Source organism: Lissotriton vulgaris, chromosome 11 (genome assembly GCF_964263255.1).
Source record: "Lissotriton vulgaris chromosome 11, aLisVul1.2, whole genome shotgun sequence".
Lineage (NCBI taxonomy): Eukaryota > Metazoa > Chordata > Amphibia > Caudata > Salamandridae > Lissotriton > Lissotriton vulgaris.
Window position 1 is genome coordinate 376,323,980 of NC_141699.1, and position 18,853 is coordinate 376,342,832.

The 18,853-nt window shown below is 44.1% G+C and overlaps 1 protein-coding gene across 2 annotated transcripts in view; it reads right to left on the bottom strand.

The window, feature by feature from the left end:
• The window catches only part of POLM (DNA polymerase mu), a 183,058-nt gene that overhangs the window by 20,608 nt on the left and 143,597 nt on the right, over positions 1–18,853 (bottom strand). The window contains exon 10 of one of the 2 annotated variants that reach the window (XM_086943361.1): positions 5,166–5,423. The exons of the other annotated variant lie outside the window; for it this stretch is intronic. Coding sequence (XP_086799487.1) covers positions 5,166–5,423 — 258 coding nt within the window. The remainder of the gene's footprint in view (positions 1–5,165; positions 5,424–18,853) is intronic. 2 annotated transcript variants of the gene reach the window in all.

Genomic DNA, 18,853 nt, shown 5'->3' on the forward strand with positions numbered 1-18,853 from the left:
GTGTTTCCGATTTTGCGGGGTGGAATGCGTTCAAGGCTGCATGTGTGCCTACACTGAGGGCGGCAGCGGACTGTGTTTACATGCGGCGTTGCATCACTGTACAGCGGCACTGAAACAATATAAACAAAAAAAACAGATGCTTAAAAACATATCCTCGTGTGTGACAAACATACCGGAGAACAAAGCTCCGTGATATCGCCGAACAGAAAATATCAGGAAACAAAGCGCCACGAAAAGCTCAGCATTATACAGCGGCAAACGGCACTGAAAGAATATAAACAAAAAGAACATATGCTTAAAAGCTGTGCTTGTGTGTGACAAATGGACCGGAGAATAAAGCTCTGTGATATCGCTGCACACATGTCAGTCTCCCTGTGTGTCCATAAAAGTGCCTCCCCACCAGATAAAGCCCACCATGTGAAGCCGCTAGTACACAATCCAGTCCGGATGGGTGTGCCGACAAGGAGACAGGTCGTAAACAAAAAAGCCTCATTGCAAATAGGGAGCAAGCGTTCAACATAAATGATGACTCTTGCCAATAAGAAAGAGGGGCGGCACTTCAAGTGCCCTTCAGAAATCTCCTTGATCGCAATAGCCCTCGCAGAGCATGCTCGCTGCAACGATAGGCGAGACCTAAAATTCACTATAGGATGGCTGATGTGGGTGTGCACACATGCGAGGTAACCATCTTCTTTTTTGGGGGGGTGGGCTTTAAACAAATCATTTAAAGATGGGTGCCGCTCAAATGAGAAATTAAAAAATATAGAAAGTGGGATGCTGTGCAAATCAGGACAAGTCAGTGGCCAAGTAGCAGTGAGCAGCTGCCGGGCCCTTGCAAAAACCAGTAAGCCAAAAACATAAATGCAGAGCATATGGCGGGAGAGGGGAGGGAAGGAATAGAAGACTGGACGTGCAAGGTCAAGACAGATAGGTATGTGGCAATAAAGACACAAGGGCAGCACGGAGGCAGCGAGAGCAAAATAAGTGATTTACTCGCATGGAGTGCAAAAGATAAATACTCCCTTAATGTCAGTAAGGGAAGCATTAAACTCATGCAAACAGAGCAATGGTAAAGAAGTTATGCTCCAATGGTGTGAATAAAACCAAGGGTAGGCAGTAAAGTCATCAAATCAGGAACATCGAACTGAGACAGACAAGAAAGGCATCCAATCATGAGCAAGGGGCTGGCCCAAACCTCGCTATATATTTTATTGCAGATAATAGGCATTTGATAATAGAGAGCTAAGGATTGTGATGCTCCGACATGAGATGCTGGAGTGTGGCTGAAGGTGACTTTGGCACATGGGCTGGTACCAAGGCAGGGCAAAATGTAAGTGGGAGGAATTAGTGTTATTTTTGTAATTGTTTTGTTACATTGCATAATTACACACCATCAGCAGTAAAAATGTACTGCAAATATTTCATACGCTGCAAAAATGTATTGCGAAAGCATGAGAACACGAATGACAGATCTCGAGTAGCTGCGGTTTGCAGTACTTTTGTGTTCTATTAACACATTTTTTTTTAGCACGAAATACATCCTCCTATCCTAACTGGACGCAAGGACTTCGCTCAAAAACAGGGCTTAATTTGAGCCGGAGCTTGCCGGTGCTTAGCACCGGCACCTAATTATGAGGGCCGGGTCTATCACACGGATTAAGTGCACCTGTTCTGCCTTACAATTTGATATTTCAAAGTCGTGACTCGTGCGCACTGGCACACACAGAGAGTGTGTGTGCTACTACTACTGCTGTCAGTGTTTGCCGTGCCAAACTTGACTCGATGATTGCAGCAAAAAAAAACTGTACTTACTGCGGTGACCGGGTGACGTGACGTCACCTGCCTGCTGCTAACAGTGATTTCCTCTCTCTAAGTAAAGACTTCCCGGCCGCGGATCAGTCAGGGCCCCAGTGGGCGGGACACAACTTGTTGTTGCAGGGCTGGGCACTGGGCAGGGCTATGCTGCGGGGGTTGGGGCTATGCGCGGCAGAGGGGGAGCGATGCATGCGCAGATTATGCATGCAGTTGAATGTACGCGCATTTTCGCTGCCCGCGGCCCGCCCCAGCATACCCGCACTGCTCCCCTCACCGAGTATCTAGGAGGGTACTCGCCTGTCTTTCAAAGTTGCATGAGTTGGGACACTCACACTTGAGCTCTGGACTGCTCAGCAGGTGAGGGCGAGGCGCAAGCGAGGCAGGGCCTGGCGCCCTTAGGCTGTGATTAATTTACGGTTTTTAAAATCATCCTGATTGGTGGTCTACCAGCAGCGCGCCTGGACAAGATGGCCTGGGGGTAGGCTGGCGTCTGCGGCGGCCGAAATAATCATCATGAGCTGCGCAGGCAGGTGAGGCACGGCAGGGCCTGGGGGCCGCAGGCTTAAGTTTTTTTTAAATTAATTGATTGATGGCCTGGGATAGGCGGAGTACGGTAGGCGGCAGACATAATGAATTAAAAAATAATAAATCTGCGCAGGTGAGGCCTACAGATTTACTGATGTTCATGGTCACGGCCCTGCTTGTTGTTTCTGATCCCCAGGCCCAGGCTAGTTTGATCATCTCACGATGCGCAGCACGATCATGTATTATTTGTTGCCAGGCCAGCCAGCATTGTGCACTGAGTGAGTGCAGTGGGCAGTGCCAGTAGTGGCTATTTGTTGTGAAGTTGCTACCTGGAGTGTACTCAGTACTACAGGATGCAGGGCAGGAGGATTCAGTTTCGTTTTCAGGGCAAGCCGGCCGGGCACGCTCATAAAATCTGTGGTGGTTGGGGCTGTGCCAGGCAAGCAGCGTGCGCAACTTCGCAAATGTTCTCATATTGAAATACGCGCGCAATCTGCGCATTCACTGCTTTGCCTCCCCACACCCCACTGATAAGGACGGTCAGTCAAGTGGATTTCTACAGAGGGAAGGCCAATATTCACCTCTGCAATGATTCTACCTGATTTGTGATGTTTAATCTCTGATAACCGTGTTAACCCTTCTGACAACTGGGACAGAGCTGCTTTTTGTGAGTTCTATTTTCAGCCTCTAGAACTGTTACTTTAAATATACGTGAATTTTGCCTATTTCCCTAAATCTGAGATACTTTTCAAATTTGTGTAACAATTTAACTATTGCTCGAAAGTATCTGCCCCGGGCTGTCAAGGGAGGAGGCTGCCATCTGCAAAGTGTCAGGCTTTTCTATGATTGTCCGTAAAGGAGCTACGAGCTACCTCTAATCTAATTGCAGCCTGTAATACTGATAAGTGTTTGAGGCACTAGTGAGGCTTGATTTTCAAACAAGGTGCCAAGTTCAAGATGTAACTGACCGAGCTCTCTATTGTGTGAGGTAGAATTCTCCAGAGGTGAGAGGGAGATTGAGGCATAGTCGAGATCGGGGGCGACTGAGGCTGAGATGAGAGGAAAAAAAGTGAGGCAGAGATGAGAGGGAGAATGAGCTAGAGGTATGATGCACTTATGCGTACGTGATTGAAGAAGAAGGAAGTGAATCTACATAAAAGAGAAGTGAGGCAGCAGCATACGCTTTGTGAATGTGAAGGGTGGTGCAGTGGTGAGGGGTAGGAAGGGATGAGACAAAGGTACGATGGGGTGAGGTGTAACACAGAGACCTCAGCGAAGATCTGTTTCACTCTTTCATGTAGCACTATGGGGTGGGCTGGGGTAGGGGGGTCAGTTTGCCAGTATATTCTTGTTTTAAAAGTAGCTGGTGCCGAGTTGCTGTACTCCAGTAATATTCAGGCAAAAAGTAAAATGTCTAGATAACTCTTGTGATTAATTGTCTACCTGGAGAGAGCCAGCCAGGAGCTTTGTCTAGGGGAAGCTGCCTGTGACTGCTTGAAAGGTAGTACAGGCCAGGGAGGGTTATATACCTGCTGCAAATAACGTTTACCATGCAGATCAAAAAGGGCATGTAATGTAAAATAGATCAGTGTGTTACTGCTTCTGTCGGAGAGATCCTTTTGTTACTTGCAGTTTGTAAGTTCAAATGCCATCATAGAACAGCAAGCTATTAACTAGTCTGTCTGTCATCAAAGAGCAGCATGCAAACGGCAAGTTATATATTACAGCTATATGTTTTTTGGGCTAATCTTTCATTATCCTACTCTTGCAAAAAGGGTCTAGTGTGGGTAGAAATTAATTCTTATTGAAGAGAACCCCTAACAATGCTGGTATGTTTTGAATTCAGCATTTGCGCTTTTTCACACTTTGAACTCCTAAACTATATTGCCTACAATGACAATCATGGATGACATGTGACTCCTATACCTTGTAGTCTTGTCTGATGTAACATTCCCTCTATACTGAGTTACACACGTAGGATTGTATTTATGCAATGTGTGAATGATGGAAAGTGCTCTGACACCTTAAAGTGGTGTCCTGGAGTTAACCTATGTAAAAGTTGTACCTTAGAACTCATACACTGTAAAAAATGGCATACCCTACCCCAATATTGTCCTTTCACCAAATCAGCACATACAGCACTGATATTGTCCCTTTTCAATGCATTAGTGATTGTAGATAATTTATTCCAAAATTGTGCTTTAAATGCACTTTTTAGTTAATCTTTTTCAAAATGTTCACAGGGCAAGGGAACCTCCTATCAAAACCTTACTATGAGGAAGGCTCCCTTGCTGAAATTCGGATCAGCCAGATATATATTACCTCTGACTTTTAGCAGTGCCCGTTGAAAATGTGGGTGGAGCTAATATAGTAAATGGGTGGGGCCAGTGGGTGAAGTGGGTGGAGCCAGAGAAAAGTAGGTGTGGCCTCCGACAAACATTTGAGCACCTCCACTTCATATTTTACAAATTAAGCACTGCTCAAAAAATAGTGTCAAATGCCAGTTTCAATTTTTTTGTCATTTTGACAAAATTTCACATAATTAAGCAAAAGCAAATCACACAAATTTTGCACACCCATAGCTGCTACATGAAAGATCTATGTGAAAGACCTGGCGTTGAGCTCTGCTCTCCCATATCCGAAGTGATTTTTTCCTTACACAGCCTCTCATTTTTGCTCCACCTTTCAGAAATTCAGCTACCCATTGAGCAAATTCTTCTCTCTCCCCTCGGTTGTTTCAAAACGTATGGCTCTCACCTGCATTAGCGTTTCCCCTAGCATACATCTACATAATGGTACCAATTCCATCTCAACAGCACACTCACCTTTGAACCAGTCCACCCAAGCAGAGCAAAGGGGTACTGTGAAAACGGGGTGACCACCAAGTCTACACGCAGAGCCTTCCAGTTGCGAAGCTTTTCTGGTCCTGCACTGGAGCTCTCGATGTGTTCATTTGGAACATCAAGTTTGAAGATGGAGAAGCAGCTTTCAAAGTGGTCCAGGTGATCCTTTCTGGCCTGTACGGCCATCTCCGTGGGATCTTTGTATGAGTTCTGCCTCATGTGATGATACAGTAGTAAACCCTGTAGGGACGAGCAAGCCAGAAGAATGATAATGCAATCTTGTCTTGCTTATAATTATTTTAGTTTTGTTTAAGTTTTTGCGTAAATGCTTATTGTAAGTTCTACATTACTGATGTACCTAAAAATAAGAGACTGAGAGAGTCTAAATATCCGAACCGTGGAGGTCCAATATCACCAAGTGAGGAGATCTCCCCACAGGCCCACAGAGACCGAAACCAAAGTACCACTTCGGCACTGCAGTGGTATTTAGGGGCCTACTTTCAACCTTTTACTGCTTGCGGTTAAAACGGGTTTAAAAACTGAAATATGCATTAGCTCATTTAAACGCTTACACCTAATGCGCTCAATGTTTTCTTGCATTTCTCAAATGGCCAAAAATAAAACCAGGAATGCTAACTGCCCTAAATGTCTGGAGTCTAGCAAACCAAATACTAGTAGGTTCTCCTCGGGGCCATAGTCTGCACATTCAATTATGTAATAATAGCACAGATCAATAAATTATGACAGAATCACCGTTTGTTGGTACACTGTTCATTTGACGACAGATCTAAAAGTCAGAACTATATGGAAAGCTGAAAACTTTATATTTATAATTCTGTACAACATAAGGAGTCTATTAGGGGAGGTTTTGTTGACCAAGAATACTTCTGCTGCTCCTGGAAAGGCTCATCTTTCATGAATTTCTGTCTCTGCCATCACCAATGTAATGACAAACTCTGAAGTGAGTCATCTTGCCCTATTAATTCTCTTTTGTCTGCACCAATAAGTGAGATGTCCCTAATCCTTTGGAAGGATGAAATCGGTCTTATTGATCAATAACAATTCATTCAAAGAAAAAAACAGCACAGAAAACTAGCAGACTCTCTTAATTTTTTATTTTATTTTTTTAAAACACCACTGTTATCCTTGGATCGACTACAGTTTTTCGAGTATGGAATTACTCGATGAAAGCCTAGTCATCAATTTGATAACATTTTCTAGAGATCCAGATAGATATCCTAAAATATCAAAATTATTTGATGAGAGTTGGACATCATCAACAAGTCATCTTTGTGAAAAACCAAGACGAAGAAAACTGTTTTTCTGTCATGGTGGCTATATATTTAGAAATATCCTGGGGAGGAGGTTGTAAACCAAATAGAAGTACTTTGAACTGAGAATGCTGACTGTGTACTGTGAAGAAGACAAACTTTTGTTTCTGCACTACTTGTGTGTGGTTTAACATACATCCACACTCGTTGCTGAACTCTTCAAATGATATGAGGCAAGACCAAAAATGATTAACTTTATGTGTTTGCTGTCTTGAGTTCAAGAATGGCTCTGTATTCCTTCTATGTACACTTTTCTCCTGCTGTGTGTAGATCTTCTGGGCCAGTACACCCAGCTGAAAAGCTCTTAGATGGAATGTTGGGAGGGAAACTTTGAAATTTAAACTTTTAAACATTTAGTATAATTTCTACCTCCTATGTCTTATTTATACCCTGCCATGCTAAAAGATCTTGAAAGATTTCCCCTCTCACTGGGTGCTGAGCAATGGGGGCAAAGGAACACAGTCCTACCTGTCAGGCTGAACAGGGTTCTCCTGGCGCATTTTACGACACATGTCCTCCTTGTCAATTGTTAATTTCTGATTCTGGCAGTGTTGTACAAAAGACAGATTATGTTGTTACTTTTGCCACTTAGAAGTTTGGATGAGCTGGTTGATGAAGCTTCTCCTGGAAGACCTGTAACTATTTTTTATGAATTCCTACGCTTTATCCAATACTTCTGTGTTACGGTTCTTTGTCTCCGTTTCCATCAACTGAGTAGCTTATCCATGAAATCTGGAGAGCTTATTTCATAAGGACAGAAGGTCTAGAATTTTCTGCTGAGACTGAGACTAGTAATGCAAGAACTATGAAGAATGCACCACGGGGACAGCACGGCAGTACACCTGCGATATAATATCAAGGGCCAGCATGCTTTCCTGAAGAGCCTCCTTAAAATTCTGGCTGTAGTCTTGAGAATAAACTTGTAAATACTTTGTAGAACTGCCTTGAGACATGCTCTTAACAGCCTAGAACTTTGGCGCCCGACACTTGGGAGATTTTCTTTTTTCCTAACAAATTCTGATAATGTATTGGCTATGAAAAAATAGATGATTGATCTGATGGGGACGGAGGCGAAACCATATTGGTTGAACAGTGGCCCGTACTAAATGGGGAAAAAAGTCAAATCGTTTAGGCCTATTCTGCATCATTTTAGGGTCCACATACAATTACTTGTTGAGCAGTAGAAGCTGGGATTAGAAATGCCTCATGTTCTGCAACTATTCCCGTGAGACTTCCAAATACTTCAGGATAAATTAATGCTCCTCCAACTTTTACAAACATGCTTTTTTCTGCAGGGGTGACAGATAATCTGTGGTAATACTCCGAATCCTTTACATGTTTACAAATCTAGTGAAGGAGATGATCAGATAAAGGGAGTCACTGAGACTGAATGGCGGAGGATAGTCAAGGGAAACATTGTAAGTTTCAATACAGAGGATAAGGCAGAAATGTTCAAAGTCGAAGAGGCTGCGTTTCTTAAGGGACAAATAGTAGAAGAAACATACTAGGCTGAGGAAGCTTAAACGTCTGCAATGGGCTCTGATGTGGGGGCCACAAATGGAGCCTTAAAACAGTCACATATTAATCCTCTTTGGCTGTGATTAGGAGGATCTTGATGTTGAAGGGGCAGGAGCAACAGATGACACTTCAGTGGCCAACTCTGAGGAACCCGTGGGAAAGGGCTCCGTTTTTATAAAAGTTCTTTTAACTACTTGATTCGCTGTTGCTGAAAAACCCTTAAAAGCAAATGTCTAAAATCTTTAGCACTAAGAGCATAATGCAGTTACTTCAGAACAGTCTCCTTCTAGTAAGTCTGCAAGGGACAGAGGCTTCTCAACTCCAGTGCTAAAATACTTTTTTTTTAGTTTTACTACACTGCTTTATACGTTTTTCTTGCTTTTTAGAAAGCGATTGGTACATTCTTATGCCAAAAAGCCTCTCTCTGTTGAAACCATTAGGGACATACCTCTATCAGGAGTCTTTTCAGAGGAAAAATGGGCACCCTCGGCTGTCTTCTTCAGTTGTGAGAACGTATCCTTCTTTTGGGAGTTTGCAGTCTCATCATGGCCAATATGTAATCAGAAACTAGTGAGAATCCTCCAGAAATATGTAATATCGTACTTCAAATTAGTGCTTAAACTGGCTGCAGTTACCAAGTGCAAACGCCCTTCAGAATTACATTTATGTGTGCTTAATGGGCAGGCAGGTGGGTTCACTGGGGATCTGTGACAGTCGCAGCTGCCTGGGAGCACTGTTCAAATTGAGAATTCCTGAAATATTGGAAATGAAGCTGAAATATATGTGTAAGATTAGAGCAGTGAAGTTCAGATTTGTGAATCAGACCCTATAGGCCAAGGATTCCAATGACAATATTGAGGATTATTCAGGACCTGTATCGCTTCAGGAATTCGACTTCTAGAGAACCTGGATTATCCCTTCTAAATTCACTTCCTTTTTAGAACATCATATCAGGCAATTATTACCTGGGGATGAATCAAGTCACTGTCTCATCTGAAAAGAATCCTGAAAACAGGTTGTTGAATTTATGTGCGGCCCTGGCACTGACATCTAGGCAGCAGTGCTGCACCAAGGAATGCATCATTCACCACAATGACCGCTTGCGGTTGTCCTGTAACTGCAGCTTGGCTAGAAAAGCAATCATGGCTGCTCTGGTACAATGTGAGGTCCCAGAAATAAGGCAATTGAATCAGCTGGACAATGCTAGGCAGCAGTAAACAGCTCTAGATTGCCACGAAAACAATATGACCCCATTGCCAGGGGGTGAAGATGGCAAAACGTAAACTGCGGCACAATAGCAGTGGTTTCAAAGCCCACAAATCTCATGGATGATAAGTGAATTATTTTCTTAATTTTCAGAAATTACAACATTTCGATGCATTTTGGTTTGTCTTAACACATTAGTTTCTCAGCGTGATAATGTATTTAAACAGTGCAAACTTTAAAACAGGCTGCCATTGTTAATCGCTGGACTTTTTTAGGCAACATTCTTCCCTTGAATACAAATAAAACCAGAACATAGTGATGCGATCAGTGCCAAAATGTTAGACGAACATTGCAGAGAGAAGTTTCAAGTCATTTCTCTTTCTCAGAAAAATGCGCTTCGTATGCTGCAAACAAAACTGTTCAATAAAATATCTCCTGATTTACATAAGTTACCTTTGTAAATATGTCTTAGACTACAGACTACTGTCAATTGGTATAGCACAGTATTTCAATAAAGAATTCTCTTTTTGAAAAAAAGGTGTTTTTCCATACTAAAAGGACTGAATTAAACATTAAAGAATACATTAAGGATGACATGTATGATGGTCCAACAGCGCCATCTAACGGCTCAGTTAAGATTTACAACCCACTCATCCATCAGTCTTGTGGGTTGCGATGTCACTAGAACTTCGGTGGTATTATTGGACCATAATTCTGTTTGCCATGGTAGCTGTTAGGAGAACGAAATATAAATAACAATCACACAACAAATTAACACATCTGCACCTTTGTTAAGCTAGGAAATCACGTATATGTACAAACTATGAAGGTGTATTTTAATTTAACTGTGGTGCAAAGCAACAAAGCGGATATGCCTTTTTGCCCCGACGATCAGTCTGGAGCTTCCAGGACTACGGTTTCGCGAACTGTTCGTGGATGCAACTGTGAGACACACAGTTTTCCTATTTAATAAGACACACTGGATGGCATGTGCCTCACATTTATTGGAGCAGAATGTAATTTATTCATTTGGTCCAAGTGTTGTGTGAAAAGATTCATAAATGTAAGTTTTTTGGGAAAGAAGAAAGATCGTAGTAGGAATTTGTTTTATTCATTTTAATACACTTTGTAGCTTCTTTTCATGGAATTTTACCCACCAGCCGAGGTTTGTGTTCATTAAAACAAATCTTAACATACATGCACGCGTGGTTATACTAAAATTATTTTTGACTTGCTAATATTTTATTCATACAAGTATAAAGAGGTAGGAGCCGCGTCTCTTTACTGTGGCAATATATTTTCTAAAAGAGTGTGTTTGCTAAAAAGTAACGTTTGTGTGCTTAAGGCACATTGTTAAGAATTATTTTATGGTAAACATCCCATATTCGAACAACAAATGTCGAAAATGGGCCTGAAAGATCTGTCCTTCTTTGGAAAGAGGAAGTAGAGGGAATATACCCGAGCCCTGTAGGTGTGCCAGAGGCGCTATGGCCACTTTGAGGAGGAGCACGTGGACTTCTTCCTGGAGCAGACGTTGATGTTCTGGGGAGAGGGTGTGTCTGCAGGATGGTATGTTGGGAAGATGTGGAGGTGAGTTCTAGGCAGGAACTGTGTTGGATGATGTTTAAAACTCACTGACATGTTGCCAAGCTGGGAAGAGCATCTGCAGCCGTCACCCAACAAGTTTTGCGTGACTGGCAGGTCAATGCTTGGCCTGGGAGGCTTCTTTGGGAGAGACACCTTTACCTCTACCTTTGAAGCTATTGCCACCATAGGCTTCCCTGGAGTAGACCTGGTGGAAGTTGGTTGGGCAGGCAGAGGTTGGAAAGATGATGAGGTTTCAGGTGAGGTGGTCTTGTAAGGACCCTTGTGAGGAAGAGGTCTGTAAGGCACCCATGGCTTCCACTGTTTCGGTAGCATCTCACCAACCTGATGCCCAAAGAGATGTTCCCCATTGAAGGGCAGGCTGAGGAGAGCTGTTGAATGTCTGGCTTATAGCCTGAGACAAAGGAGCCAGGCATGCCTGCCGTGGAGCAGACTGGAGTTAACCCCCTGAGCAGCAGTATCAACAACATCAAGGACGCACCTGATGGTTGTGTTAGAAAGTTGCCGTCCGTGACCAACTCACACACCCTTTTACAGTACTCCTCTGGGAGGTGTTGGAGGGGCTCCTCCATTTCGTCCCAGTGGGCCTGGCCATACCTATAGAGTGAACCAATGGATTTGGCAATGCACCCGCGATTGGCAGACTGCGCCACAACTTGTTTATCAACCGCATCTATCCTTTTACTCTCTTTGTCCGGCGGAGAAGCATCGCCAGTGCCCTGAGCACTCTCCCTCTTAAGAGCCATATGACCCACTAGGGAGTCTGATGGGAGTTGGCTTCTAATATAGACAGGGTCTGAAGGGGACGCTTTGTATTTTGTATTCGCAAACTGTTGAGCCTGCTGGAGGTTTTCAATCTCGAGGTCGGAACTGGAACTTTCTTCACGCGAGAAAGCTTACTTGTCAGCGGCTGAGGGCTTGGGGTGATGTTCCCACTCGAGGTCCTGGGGGCCAAAGAGGCCTGGGGTATCTTCTGTGCTTCTAAGCAACATCTGGAGTCAACGGGCCGGGCGGTCTCGAAGAGTCTTCTTCGACTGAAGGAGTGATGCGCGTCGTAAGAGGCCTCGTCTTGCTCGGGAGCGGGACAGAGATTGCAGACCTGGCGGAGATTGGCCTAGGGCTACTTCGCATGACACCGAGGGCAGCATCGAAAGGGCGCCCCTTCCATCCCAGACAAGATATGTTGAGAGAGGACCGCGCGGAGGGAAAGGGAGACCCGAAGAGTGAGACCCTACCAGGAGCCGAGTCCACCGGCATACTGTCCTGAGCGGTAACTGGAAACGTCAATCTGAAATGAGTGAAAAGCGGCAAACGCAATCATAAACAATAGAGCACAAGAAAATCGAAAACGATCACTGCGACAGAGTCAATCCGCACAATTGCACACACCCGAAACTGATGGTGGGGAAAAAAACAAGCATTTACAATGCAATGGTCTTGACATTATTAAAGGTAGAGCTATTGGCATTGCTCATGACATTTTTTTTTAAAAACATAAATAAATGGTATTCAATGGCAAAAGGTGAGCATTAGAGAGTAGTAGAGAGTATTTGCGGACACAGAGCCACACACAGAGAGCCACACACACACACACACACAGCCACACACACACACACACACACACAGAGCCCCACACACACAGAGCCCCCCACACACACAGAGCCCCCACGCACACACACACAGAGCCCCCCCACACACACAGAGAGACACACACACACAGAGAGCCCCCCCACACACACACAGAGCCCCACACAAACACACAGAGCCCCCAAAACACACACACACAGAGCCTCCGACACACACACACAGAGCCCCACACACACATACACACAGAGCCACACACACACACACACAGACACACACACACAGAGCCACATACACACACACACAGAGCCCCACACACACAGCGCCCCACACACACAGCGCCACACACACACACAAATGAAGGATTAGAAGTAAAAAAAATATTTAAAAAACAGTGCAGTGGCACGCATGGAGGGTGAGTTTAAAAAAAACAAAAACATGAAGCACACATTAAAGGGTTGCATGCAAGACTGTTTCTATGAGGTACAACTAGAGCACTGTGTCAGAAGTCAAGATGCTACTCTTCTGAGCTGGAAGGTGTCTGTAACTACAGCATGCGCTCAGACAGACTGAGCCCAAAATACATCTCTATATGGGTGGTCTTCAAGTTTTTTTATGCTTTGTCAATAGAGGGCAGGACTGGGTTATCATTTTGCGCATTTGTTATCTCATATCAAAGGCAGCTGCTCAACAGTGTGACTGTGTAAAGCCAATGGCATGTTTTATCCGGGCTACGAATACAAACCAACCAAAGGTGTCAGGTTAGAAGAAAAAATATGTGTTTAAACTAAATATGCTTGTTTTTAGCTTTCCACTTCTTTCTTAATAAAATAAATGACCCCTGCTCAACTGGAAGTTAATTTGTGTTTAAGGCATCTGACTCTGGCTTCAAAATCTGCCATTACGTTGATTATAAATAATGGATGCCTATTATCAAAGCAGGCTTGCGAGTCTTAGAAAAATGAGAACTCTTTAATATATGGAAGTATATGAACTAGACCTCAGCACATTCACGAAACTGATAATAGATATAGCCATTCTGGAGGACACCAACAACTAAAAGTGGCATGTAAGGGGGCCACAAGCAACAGCTCAGTCAACTTTAAAGATTGCTATTTTTTTTTGTTTTTATAAATAGGGAACTGATTCTTTTTTATTATGAAACGATGGTGAGCTTTACGTTTTTGCCTTGTGGGGTGAAGATGTCGACAACGAAAGTACAATTAGATAATTTGAATACCCCCATTATAAAAATAAGCAGAACTGAGGGGGGGATGTGGTGGTTGTAACGTAAGGTCTAAATAACATCCCTACAGGCATATATGCCCAGTGAAATATTATTTCACTACACCGAATTAACTTTATTTCCTAAAGTTTTCCTATTCGGTGCTCATTTAGCAGCACTGTCAATGTACAGCGAGATCTTTCTTAAGTAGGCCAGGGGAAAGGGATGATGGATTAATGAACGGACGTCTGCTTGGGAACAGTGATTTCCGATGAGGGTTTTTTGTGGCACTCTTCATGCATGCACTCTTACTATTACAGTATAAACTGATACAGACATTTATACCTATAGACACCCACCCTCAAACTACAGGATTAAAAAAAGGTTGGGCGTTCATCTTTTTTTCTAGTGAATCTTGCGTTTGCAGTCATAAACATGGGAGATCTTCCTCTACCCTCCCCCTCGGTCCCCACACACATTAAAAGCAGATAGAAGAATGTTACTCGACCTTTTGTCCTCCACTACATCGCGCTCAGAGCCGTGGCTGCGCTTGTCTAGCGCGGGGTTGGGGGGGGCTGGAGAACAGGCTCTCAAAAGCCATGGCAGCCCAGCTCCAGGGGACACAGATTAGAAAAAAACTAACGGAAATGCTCTTTTATTGGTATCGTCCTCCGAGGCCCGAAGGCTGGGGACTGTCACATTATTTTCTTTTTTTTTCAACACAGACTCGCGGTGGCGATGGCGGCTCCCACCCCTCTCCTTCTCCTCCCCGGGATCTAGTTGTTACGTCTGAAATAAAAAAACACGCACAATTCTCTGAGAAAAGAAGCCCAAAACAATTGTATGGACTACCAAACAAGCACAGCACCAAACAACCTAGAAATGTGTTAAATACATTTAAAACAAGCATTGGGTGAAAATAACAAGAAAAATGGTGACAGCAGCTAAGGCACCACGCCATAACACCAACCTTGTTTCTCCGAGGCGAGGCAGGAATGCCTCGGAGAAAGCAACGTCATTTTCTGATTCGGGGGCGTGGTTTTCTTTCTCTCCTCTTCCCATTGGCTGGAAGGTAAAATTCCAGCCAATGGGAAGAGGAGAGAAAGAAAACATGAAAGAAGCTAAAAAAGACGCCCCCCCGAATCGGAAAAAGACGGGGCTTGAACAGAGTAACGCCCCTCTCCTACAATGGCTGGCCAGCCAATGGAGAAGAGGGGTGGGTTCAAGCCCTATTCTAAGAAACATTAAATCTTCGGACTGAACTGCGCATGCACAGCCTCGGTCCTCGACCTAAAAACAAGCAAGCAAGAGGTAGAGTCGTTCTACCTTGTGACTTGAGAATGATTTTTCGAAGAAAAACGGATTGCACACATCTGAGCACAACACTAGATGGCAGAAGTATGCACAGCATGTGTTTCTGCAGCCACGCATCATTGGCATAACCAATAGGCCCCGCCTTTGCTAGTGGCTTTGTTAATGTCTTCAAGCTCTGTTGTAGAGCATTGCGGCTGCTGTGCAGCATCTTGAAATGTTATTCTAAAAATGTGTTCTAAGCATTTATGTTACCTTATATATAATCAAGAAAACATTTTCATCTTCATCGTTTGACCTAGGGCTAGAGAAAGAAAGAGCCAACAAAGGAAAAACAGAGGAAGGCAATGGCATAATGGAGAAAGTAGGGGTGAAAAAGAACCTTCAAAACTGAGATTTGAAATGTAGAATGGAGGAAAAAAAGAGGCTCCTGGTGGAATCACCGTTAAGGCAGCCTTGGTATTATGTAAATCTGGCTTAACTGGCTCCATGGAAAAACTACATGTAATTATTTATAATAAACTAAGGACTGAACAATATACACGCCGCATCTGGGTAACAATCTGTGCAACATCCAGTACTGCACCAGTGACTGGCGCTTGTGCCAGTCAGCAGGTAACGATGCTGATAATGGAGGGTGGGTGTGCACTGAATGAGCGTGAGGTGTACGTCTTGTGTGTGCTGATAAGCAGCAAGCAGGGGAAGGAGAGAAGAGTTGTGAAAAAGCAGCAGCGAGGAGAGAGGGCTGTAGTTGCCTGGAGGTGTGGACATCACGCTGCATGATTTCCAAGAGAAGCATCAGCCTGCAGTCAGTTAAGTTCCGTCGCTCGCCCAACAGGGCTAAAAAACCGGCTCAGATGCCTTATGAATTTCCAGCCATATCGCTGCAGGAATACTAGGAAAAAAATGATCAAGGCGAGCTGATTTCAAGCAATGTGTCAGGTACGGGCTGAGCACACTTTACACGAAAACCCACCATGATTTCAGAAGGAAGATAAAACACACTCTGCCAATGTATTTTAGGATCTGAAAGAAACTCACGCCGCAGACACACCAGGCTTCAATTAAAATTCCACACAGCAGCTCATGCTAATAGGAGGTGAAATGTTTAGGAAATTTAGAATACACGCACATAAAAAAGGGAATTTTTCCTTGCATTGGGTGTCTCAAAAGTACAATTTACAAATGAAAAAGCGCCATTCTTATTTTACACACACTTTACACGAAAACCCACCATGATTTCAGAAGGAAGATAAAACACACTCTGCCAATGTATTTTAGGATCTGAAAGAAACTCACGCCGCAGACACACCAGGCTTCAATTAAAATTCCACACAGCAGCTCATGCTAATAGGAGGTGAAATGTTTAGGAAATTTAGAATACACGCACATAAAAAAGGGAATTTTTCCTTGCATTGGGTGTCTCAAAAGTACAATTTACAAATGAAAAAGCGCCATTCTTATTTTACACACACTAACTCAGCATTAACATTCAGCGCATAAACGTAGAAGATGGCTTCTGGATTCAAAGATATTTGAAACACTAACCGGTTCGCTCCTTTTATCGCACTTCCACATAGTAGAAAGTGAAGCTCTGGGGCCCAACGATGTTGGTGCAAGGTACTGCCACGGTTGTTGCTCGCCACCCTTTGCAGTCGGAACATCAGAGACCAAGTTGCAAATCAAACATTTAAGCAGCAGCGACCATGCCAAGTCCCTGGCAGGGCACCGAGTGAGGGGCCAAGGAGGTGGAGGAGAGAGAGGGTGAGGAGGGGCTGGTGAAGAGAGAGGGGAGAGGGCTCAGGGTCTGCGGATGCCTGCTGCGAGTGTGCAAGAGACGGCCAGGGCAGGCAGGCAGCGCGTGCTGGTTTTAGTGCAATGAATGGGCGGGTACTGTCAGGCTTCCCCAGACAAAGTAGTAGCATGATCCACAACAGATGGTGCTGCTGCTCACTCCCGACAGCTGTAGGCCGTGGGAGTGAACATTAACAGAGAAGGTGGGACATGCACCCGCCTTTGGCCAATTGCGTGCTGAAAGCCACACGCAAAGGCCAATAGAATGTGTAGGAAATAAAAAGTCACACGCATGAGTTTAGTGAAAGTCTGGAGAAGTTTGCAGTGATTCCAAGAGGCCGTCTCCTGGAGCAGCACATGCACCCTGCGCTAGGATCAACCTAAAAAGGAGCTCTGAGTAGTGCTGCTATTTTTACGGGCCATCAAGCTTATAGAAAAAAGAAAATGCTACTTTCCCTGTTAACATCTATTTGTGGCATGTAGTGCTCTAGATTCGCATGATCCCGCCATCTAGAGTTGGGCTCAGACGTGTTTAACTGTTTTTTCTTCGTAGAAGTGTTTCGGGTCCGAGCTATAGCGACTCCTCCTATGTATGTTAATGGACATGAGCATCAACAGCTGAGAATGGAAATGGAGCATGAAAATGCAGAATGCAAGGAGAAAAAGTATGAAAAAAATAAAGTTAAAGAAAAAAAGATATCTGCAACAACCGAAGGTTTCCAGGGAGGAGGGATGGTACATGTGAATCTACAGCACTGCATGCCACAAACAGATGCTTAGACGGTAAGTAATACTTTCCATTTGTGGCATGTGTGGCTGTAGATACACATGCTCTGCACAGAATGTAAAGCAGTACCCCTCTTCCCCCCCAAGCAGTCAGTTTTCAAAGGATGTTGCAGAGGATACAAAAAGTGTATGCAGTACAGCCTGGCCCACTTAATCCTGTCATCGTGCTAGGATAGTAGAGCTTGGTGAACATGTGTGGTGTGGACCAGATAGATGCCTTACAGATATCCGCTATTGCGATGTTACCGAGAAAGGCCATGGAGACTGTGTAGAATGCGGCATTGATAGAGCAAGGAACTGTCTTTTGGCCTTGGCAGATTTTAATGCACTTGACTAACCAGCGAGCTACCCCTGCTTTTGAAATGGCATTGCCTTTGTGTGCATTAGAGTAGGTGACAAATAACAGTTGTGTTCACAAAATGATTTTGTCCTATCAATGTAGTACACGAGGGCCCTCTTTACATCTAGTGTGTGAAAGGCTCTCTCTGCAACTGAGTGTGGGTCTGGGAATAACAGGGAGAGTTCTATTGTCTGGTTGAGGTTGAAAGGAGAGATCACCTTGGGTAGGAACTCTGGGTTAGTTCTAAGCACTACCCTGTCAGACCGTACCTTGAAAAATGGCTCCTCTAGTGTGAGAGCTTGTATCTCGCTCACACACCTGAAGAAAGTGATTGCGATTAGCAAAGCTACTATCTGAAAAAAAACTGGCGAGGGTAAGAATGAAGGAGCTCAAATGGGGTCACGTGAGCCTAGTGAGGATTACACTGAGGCTCCAGGAGAGGACTAGAGGCATCCTGGGAGGGATAACCCTCTTAAGTCCTTCAATAAATGCTTTAATGATGGGGACTCTGAATAGTGAAGAGTGTTTTCTGTATGTATGCTGCCGATGCAGCCAAATGTAAACAAATAGATGTGTAAGCTAGGCCTGTGCATTGCAAGGAAAACAGGTAACAGACAATGCCCTGCACTGTTGTCTTTATTGGATTAATGTGTTTGGGTAGGCAATAGTGGACCAACCTCTTCCACTTTACCATATAGCAAGCTCACTTAGTGAGATGGAGAGCCTCTTTGAGGCTGGACATACATTCATGAGGCAAACTGAGGTAACCAAACTCTAGGACTATAGGATCCAGATAACCTGGTTGACCTGCCTGGGGTTGGGATGCCTTAGAAATGCATATTGGGGAATCCATTGTCTGCAGTATGAAGTGAGGCCTATGAAAGCCCGCACCTCCTTTTGTGTTCTGGGTGGTGACATGTTTACAATTAACTGAATGCGATCAGGAGTGAGCTGTCTCCCCACTTTGGAC